This window comes from Volvox carteri (assembly GCF_000143455.1).
Source record: "Volvox carteri f. nagariensis unplaced genomic scaffold VOLCAscaffold_20, whole genome shotgun sequence".
Lineage (NCBI taxonomy): Eukaryota > Viridiplantae > Chlorophyta > Chlorophyceae > Chlamydomonadales > Volvocaceae > Volvox > Volvox carteri.
This window is the reverse complement of record NW_003307563.1, coordinates 538,632-546,615: the sequence shown is the minus strand read 5'-3', so window position 1 is coordinate 546,615 and position 7,984 is coordinate 538,632. Positions and strand designations below refer to the sequence as shown.

Here is a 7,984-nt window from a genome sequence, read left to right as displayed (position 1 = left end):
GCTGCGTGTGGCCACTACAGCTGCGACTGGAAACAATCACAGCAGCACTCATGACCCCGGGTGGCAGCGGTGACATCATCCGTTTTGTGGAGCGCCTGCTGTTCCTGTGGATGCCCGCACCGTACCAGCACGTCCCGGACGCGCGCCCCACCTTCATGGTGCACGCCGACGATCCAGAGGCACCAGAAAAGGAGGCCATCCAGCCGGGGCCACGATCAGCGCCACGGGCGGCCACCTGCCGTCCTCCGCTGGAGCCCACGATGGAAGCACGGCGGTGGCGGCTGACACTGGCAGGGTGCGCAGTTGTGGAGCTCCAACAGCATGAGCACACATTCACGTGCTTCAAGGGCCGGCACCACACCCGCTGCCGCATGGGCCTGCCGCGTGACCTGCAGCCAATATCCCAGACGACCAGCACAGGCGCGCTGCTGCTCAAGCGGCGCGGGCAGCGGCTGAGCACGTACAACAGGGCGCTCATGTACGCACAGCCGTGCAATCAGTCGTGGTCTCTCACGTTCAAGGTCAGCAGAAAGCTGCAGGACATCCGTGAGTGGAAGAAGCAGCACCCCGATGCTCTGCCGGACGATCCTGATCAGCCCACACTCGACAGCATGCCTGTCGTGGCCACTGCAGCAGGCAACTATGCAACCAATTACGCCACCAAACTAGAAGGCCACAACCAGAGTGTGGCCACGGCGCAACAGCAGGACCTCCTGGAGGATCAGCAGGCCCGCCGGACACATGCACCCGACCGGCCGCCTCCCCCAAACGAGCACCGAGACCTGGGCTGCTTCCGTGTAGCTCACGCCAACAACCACCTCATCGGCAGCTACATGCACCCCACCTCGCTGCTGGCGCTGCAGGCGGAACAGGGGCGCAACTCGCTGGAATCACACACATATGAGTCCCATGACCTCCGTGTCTATAAAGCCCTGCTTACCACAGCGGCGCCGCAGGGAGCAGGTGAGGAGGCGGGCTCCATGACACCGGAGTTTGTCGTACAGGACGGGGCAGCCGCCGATGACGGCACTGCATGCCTTACGATCGTCGACCGTGGCATCGACTATCTCCACCAGGGCGCGCTGCTAGCGGCGTATTCACCCATCCTCATGACAATGTGGTTCCACAAGATGCGGCCCTTGACCTGACCACTTGCACGTGATCGCGTGTATGGCAACATGACGGTGTACCGCCCACTGACAGGTGCACTCGTGCCCGCTGCCATTTTTGCAGGTCCGCCGCCCGTCCAACTGCCGCAGCGCCTACCCTGCCGCATACGCGCCGCTTGCTGATAGCCACCCGCAGTTCAACACGCACTGCTGGCACCGGCGCACGACACCATCGCTGCCATGCACATATGGCGAAGTCCCACTGCTGCCAAATGAGGATGGCAGCGCGGAAGATAAAGAGGCCTACGCGGCGTGGGCGCTAGGCAACTTTGGGTCTTACAGTGCGGACACCGTACCACAGTACGGCACTCTGTGGCAGGCGCTGCAGCACGCATACAGCGGCCACAGCACGGCCAACCGCATTCTGCAGCACTTCTTGCAAAATGCGCGCCATCAGGCGCTAGCGCGTGTGGAGGAGGAGCTGCACCGCCGCCGAGGACATACAGCGGAAGAGCTGGCACACACGGATACCACCATCACCGAGCTGCTGGCCGACGGTGCAACTGCAGACGGCCAAGCGGCCCAGTGACAGCGTGAACAAGCCGCGCGGGACTATGAAGTAGCCGCAGAGATCGAAGCAGACTACGGCGAAATGGATGCCGCCGCAGTATTGTACGGCACCGCGCAGCTGTTGGCGGACCCGCCGCTCAGCGACATCTTCATCCACGCCGCAGCACCACTGCCGGATCCCGTCTGCCGCCGGCTCCAGCAGATTCTTATCGTGGAGGCCCCCCACCCAACCGCGTATACAAGCGACGCGCTCGTCACGCTGCCAGCGCCCATCCTACAGCATGACAGCAGCAGTCTCCGCTCCGCCAGCGCAATCACGCAGCAGGATCCTGCACGAGACACCGCTTATGTCTGCGGCCTCCTCCGTGAAGCCAGTGCATACACTGGGGCGCTGGAGGTACACCTGCAGCAGCAGCAAGTGCAAGGAATGCAGCTGCACATCATCAACCGCGGCCGGTCAGACGTGCACGTGCAGCTGGTGGTGTTGCCCGCGCCAACTACGATGGAGCAGGCGGACACAGCTGAGCCCCCCCGGGACATTCCGCAGGGGACACCGCCACCATACGTACTTATGCCGCTGGACGCACGGCCAACGCCTGAAGATACGGCGCGGCTGTTCACACTGGATGACAACCAGGCACCCGCATTCTACCTGCTGGCCTACACACTGCTGCTGGAGGGGCTCGGTCGCCAGCAGCCGCCGCTCAGCGTGGTCCTCACTGGCGACGCGGGCACCGGAAAGACACGTGCGCTGACAGCGCTACGACAAGGGTGGTTCGAGCTTCTTTGGTTTATCGCGTTGGCGTCGGTAGGCTAGCCGGAATAGTTTAGTTGGGTCGGTCGGGTCAGTCGCGCGTTCTAGTTTTTTTGGGGGTTTGGGAGGAGCACTTGCATACCGGCAGCCTTTCAGTATCAGCAATTCAGCCTTCTCTCCTGGCCAGCAACTTTACGCCACTTTTACGTCAGCACTATTTTACTCGCCGCCTTCACTACTATTTTTACACCTACTACTTTACGGATTGGCTATACTATTCAGCTTTTTATTTCTGGCGGCTTAGGTAGGTAGGAGTTCCAACATCTACGTCACTTCGTCATCCCGAGGTTACAGTCGTCACAGTCGCCACGGACGCCTTTCGGTCAGTTTTTATGTTTGCTACTATCTTGCCATGGCAGCAGCTTCAATCGCGTGTGGTTCGTCTTTTCCCCTTGGCGCCCTTTCGGAGCCTAGGGAAGGCAGTGCGCTCCAGGCCTTGTCTCACATTGCCGGGAGTCAAGTGCACATCTGATCGCGGGGATAGGGGGGGAATCGTCGACATAATTCCACACCCTGAGCTCGAGCGCTCTCAATTTCACCCTTCCCACCCCCTGGGGAGCCAAAAGTTGAAATAAAGATGCAATAAGACGGATTAAGGGGGCCCCCTCGGGGGGGGAGGAGAGGAGGGAGGAAAGGAGGCGGCGGCAATGAGCGAGCGGTATAAAGCGATCCCTCAGTGCCATCCTAGCTGCTGAGATTTGAGCTCTTTATGCTGACAAATAAATGGTATAAATACGTACACAAAACCCAAACCCTCTCACAAACCCAAGTCACACTTGTGCGTCTACAATCCCGGTCCCTTCATCGCCCTTCCCCTCCCTCCTCTTCTCTCCTCTCATCCCCCTCCACTAAACGCGCGTATATTGTTCCCCCGCGTGACCCGCAAAGCCCTTCGCTGTCGGAGCTCAGGTCCAGCGACCAGCGACTGTCCAACCCGGCCTGGTCACCAACTACCAACTGCCACTACCACCAAAAACGCCCCTAGGCGGTTTCCTCTCCTAAGTTCTTCGTTTGCTCGTTGGCACAGCGGCCCCCAGCAGCGTAACCCCCTTTCTCTTTCCCCCCTCCCCCTCCCCCCAAAGTCAGCAGTCACCCCCCTCAGCTGCCGAGTGTAGGCATGGTCTCGCCCGGGCCTTCCGTAACTTAGGGCAGGGTACATTCCACGTCAGTTCGTCTGTTTGTCCGTCGGTCAGGCCAGGATCCGGACCGTGAAGGTACCTTCGGGGTGGGGGGGGGAGAGGGCGCGGGGGAGGAGGGGTAGGTAGGTAGGGGTGGGGAATCATATACGCGCAGGAAGGGCAGTGAGCGGGTTGGGGAGGAGCATGGCGACCACATTGTCAGAGGGGGGAAAAGGGCGGGAGGAGGAAGGGGTCGAGCACGAGGAGCCTCACAGGAGCCATCAGCCGCCGCAGCCTCAACCCGCCGACAAGGGGGTGAAGGTGGGTGCTATGCGGGCTGTGGCGGTAGGGCTCAAGGGGGTGAAGGTGGGCGGAGAACGAAACACAGACCGATAGATAGACAGACATGGAGACAGACAGACAGACGGCTCGCGGCAGTCTTGGCCGTGGCCAGGTCTGGGGCAGGGAGGCGCTGGAGGGTACACGCTGGGTGTTCCACAATCCAACAGCCGGCTGGGACCCCACTTCAAATTGAACCCAATAACCCAACCCATGTACATACATACATACATACATACATACATACATACATATACATACATATGTACGAATAAACTTCATCGTGGTATCTGAACCAGACCCGCACATAACACAATCACAACTACCGCCGCAACCACCATAACCGCCACAACGGTGTTGACAATAACTAACTCACAGCTGGGCAACTGCTTTGGGTCGGCCTCCACCGTACAGCTGACCCCCAGGTGACATAAGGCCCCTCGTACGACGCCACAGGGGAGGTGCAGATAGCTGAGGGCCATCTGCCGTACTGGCTCCTCCCTAGCCACAGCCGCCGCCGCTGGGGGGTTCTGTCCGGAAGCCCCTGCCGTACTCGGTTGTTGAGCTGTCCTGGAACCGAACCCCGCCCCTGGTGCGGGTGTGGATAACCGTTGCAACCAACGGAAACCGTTGTCCTGCAACACATACACTCCCTGCGAGGGTTTTTATGGAGGGGGAAAAGGCGGCGGGCCGGGAGGCGGCGGCGGTGAGATGAGATAGAGAGACAGACAGACAGATAGATGCGAGATTTGCGTTTTGGGATTTGGCTTTTTGGTTTCGTCGCATTGATGTGGTGGTGAGGTGGAGATGGTGACGATGACCTCCTCCTTCTTCTTCTTCGCCTTCTTCTTGTTGTTCAGACACCGCCTCCCGGGCTGAGGCCGCCCTGTACGGCGCCCCCTCGTCATCATTCCACCCCTCCCCTCCCTTCTCTTCCCTCCCCTCCCTTCCTTAGTTCAATCGAAAATTACACAAAGTGGCGCACACGCACACACGCACACGCGCAGCAGTAACGCGGCCGTCCCCCGGATCCCGCGCGAGCGAACAAGGGTGCGCCAGGCACCCGTGGCGTTGGCTAACTCGCGTGCTGACAGCCATAACGACCCACGATGCGTCGTACATGATGGTGCCGTACGAAAGCTGTGGTAACTGTTATACAGTATAAGACCCACAAAGAAAGCAGTGTACGTACAACTAAACCGTTCCCTTCACACCCTTCCCTCCCTCTCTTCCTCCCTCTCTCCCTCCCTCTCGTCCTCCCCCCGCCCGTTGGGACCCGGCAGTCTATGGCTTGCAACCCACTTTCGCTGCTTACCACTACTCTGCTTGCCACTACTCTGCTTTGCTTACCACTACTCTGCTTGCCACTACTCTGCTTACCACTACTCTGCTTGCCACTACTCTGCTTACCACTACTCTGCTTGCACATAAAAGTAATGACCCCCCTAACCCCCCTACACACACACCATAATATTACTGATCCCCCTACCATCTTCCCCCCCATACACACATACACACACACAACCTCCCCGATGCCCCCAGGGACCAGGGCCCCTTCCCTCCAGCGGTGTTTCGGCAGTATCTCAGTACGTATGTCAGTCGCACCCGGTGGTTAGTTTTCAGGTTATCCACTTGCTTCTTGAACAGCGCCTGCCAGAAGTCCTTGCACAAGAACTTGATAATCTCCAACGTATCGCCCAGTCGGGGCTTGTCACGGGTATATCTGCGAGTGAGGAGACACGCGCGGTGGTCACCTTATGCTTGCATTGGTCCTTCTGGTCCACTTCACAGTTATGGGCTCTTACCTCTCGGCTAGCTGCTGCCCAACGCGGAATCCAATCGCCTCCAGCGCTGCTGCCGCAGCGGGGCCGCTTTGCTTTTCATGGAAAAGCCGCACAGCTTCCACGCATAACAGCTCCAAGCAGACCTGAAGTCCTCGTTGGGAAGATGTGGGGCGCAGGGAGCGGAAGGGCGGTTGTTAAGAGCAGCGGGTTGGTGGATGATACGGGGAAATGGAGCTCGAGGACAGCTTACAGAGCGGGACGGCAGCAGTAATCTGAGCACGCACCTCACCGCATCTCCTAGCTGGCTTCTTCACGCCAGGATTGGGGTTTGGTTGGAGTCCAGCCATGTAACTGTCCCTAGGGGCTGTGATCTCTGCAGCTTGGAAGCTATTGCCAAGTTCTATATGGCTTAGCCATATCTTCTATCAAGAAAGATAACGTTTAGGTAAGCATTCAATGCCTTCAACGCTTTTGCCCAGTACAGTCTTCTCACAAAGGTCTAGGGATAGTTAAGAGACCAGCAACATGTGGATAATTATGCGGCATGTGGGCTGATGATGCAATAGTATTACACAACGAGTCCCATAAGCTCAACACCTAAGCTTGCGCACACAGAAGTTGGTTCCGGAATACGGCGGACCTGTTCAGTAACGGGTAAAATATCGGGGAAGCCTCTCGTGGGCACGCTGAAACGGACCCCTTACTGTGTGAACGCATGCTTGAATTTCAATGGGCCGAATTGAAGCGGCAACGCAACTTTATAAGCTCAATTCTCGCGCGGACGGCTAGTTTAACTATGGCCTGATCACTTCACATGCTATTTGGACGCGTGACCATCAAACGAAAATGCGTTTTTGTTGTGCTCGATGGCGTTACAGTCACCAAATCCAGGACCGCCTACCGCTCATTCCGAAATACACCGACAGCTGCAGGGCGCACAGCGCTCCCTGGGCCTGCTGGGCTACCAGTAAACCACAATCCACATCCACATTCCAACATCAAAAAGCGCTGCCGCCTGATGGTCTCCTCCTCTTTGACCAGAAGCACCCTTTAACGCATTCGTCAACAGCCACACCACCACTCCCCAACAGCTCCCATCCACTACCGTCCTTCTCCACCACCACATCCATCAACACCAATCACGCACGCCGTCCCTCCTCGTCTTCCGCCTCCTCCTCCTCCTCCTCCTCTTCTACCATTTCCACATCCCGCCGCCTCATCCTGCTGGCTGGCGCGTCAGGCATGCTGCTACCGACCAATCTGCTACTCATCCCCCCTGGGAACCCGCCACCCGCAGCGGCCGCCCGGCTGCTGCATTCCAAACGCTCCGACGTGGCATGTTCGTTGACGGTGCGGAACCGGAGCCTGCGCCCCTTGGAGGCGCTGTGGGTGAACTACGACGGTGAGGGAGGGGAGTGAGATCGCAGACAGGAGGAAGAGACCGAAGAACGAGGCCGTTGGCTCTGCCCATACGCCATGCCTAAACGCAAAACCATGCAGAACTTATCAATCTACACGAACATGACCATAAAAATACTACGTCCTCGCACGCCCCGCCGAGCCGGTTGCATGGGCTCGACCCCACCTGGGAAGGGGAAGGAGGAGGGGAAGGAGGAGGGGAAGGGGAAGGAGGAGGGGAAGGGGAAGGAGGAGGGGAAGGGGGAGGGGGAAAAGACGAACCACGAGCGAGTGAAGCGAGGGGGAGGGGCGGGTAGGATAGGGTTCCATCGAGCTGTGCTGTGCGGCAGCCGTAGGGCAGTGATGTGTGGATGAGGAGATGTGTGCATGGATGGGGGAACGATTTGGGGAGGAAAGGTATGGTTGGGCAGGGCTGCCCGTCATATCTCGGCAATCGGCTCAGAAGCCTCCCACTCTGTAATATCCAAGATGATTCAATCAGCAATGTCCCTGCATGGTATTGTACTACAGTGCGTTGCAGTTGCAGTACATTGCGGTCCAGTTTTGATAGGGGCCGTACTTCGGTCCTATGGGCTGCTACTGGTGCTTCCTCGTCTCGTGTGCTTCAGGTGACGAGGAGCCGTACACAGTCGTACCGCCTGGTCATGCATGGACTGTCGACACATACGAGGTACGGCGTGTACGGCAGTACGACAAAAGAAGTACCATCGCGGTTCTCTTCCGTACAGGATGGGGCTCTGGTCCGGAAGGGCTGGCTGTGAGTACCCCAGTACCACATATCACCCCCCACATCACATCGCATCACATCATCGATGCCATCGTGCCCCCCCC

General features: G+C 58.6%; 3 protein-coding genes across 3 annotated transcripts in view; 2 read left to right on the top strand and 1 right to left on the bottom strand.

The window, feature by feature from the left end:
- Positions 1-260: 260 nt before the first annotated feature.
- On the top strand, positions 261-2,496 carry VOLCADRAFT_91210 (uncharacterized protein; the record flags this gene model as incomplete). The annotated part of the gene is made up of 3 exons (XM_002950790.1): positions 261-1,117; positions 1,260-1,666; positions 1,844-2,496. The coding sequence occupies 3 exons, from the start codon at positions 261-263 to the stop codon at positions 2,494-2,496; spliced, it is 1,917 nt and encodes a 638-aa protein (XP_002950836.1).
- A 1,186-nt stretch (positions 2,497-3,682) lies between these two features.
- On the bottom strand, positions 3,683-6,081 carry VOLCADRAFT_91209 (uncharacterized protein; the record flags this gene model as incomplete). Its single annotated transcript, XM_002950683.1, has 5 exons — positions 3,683-3,711; positions 4,327-4,603; positions 5,556-5,673; positions 5,756-5,877; positions 6,019-6,081. 5 exons carry the CDS (start codon positions 6,079-6,081, stop codon positions 3,683-3,685), a joined length of 609 nt encoding a protein of 202 aa, XP_002950729.1.
- An 895-nt stretch (positions 6,082-6,976) lies between these two features.
- Positions 6,977-7,984, top strand: part of vhlA (uncharacterized protein) — a gene marked incomplete at both ends in the record, with an annotated part of 4,633 nt that continues 3,625 nt past the window's right edge. The window contains 2 exons of the mRNA XM_002950789.1: positions 6,977-7,136; positions 7,762-7,823. Of these exons, the coding sequence (XP_002950835.1) occupies positions 6,977-7,136; positions 7,762-7,823 (222 nt within the window). The remainder of the gene's footprint in view (positions 7,137-7,761; positions 7,824-7,984) is intronic.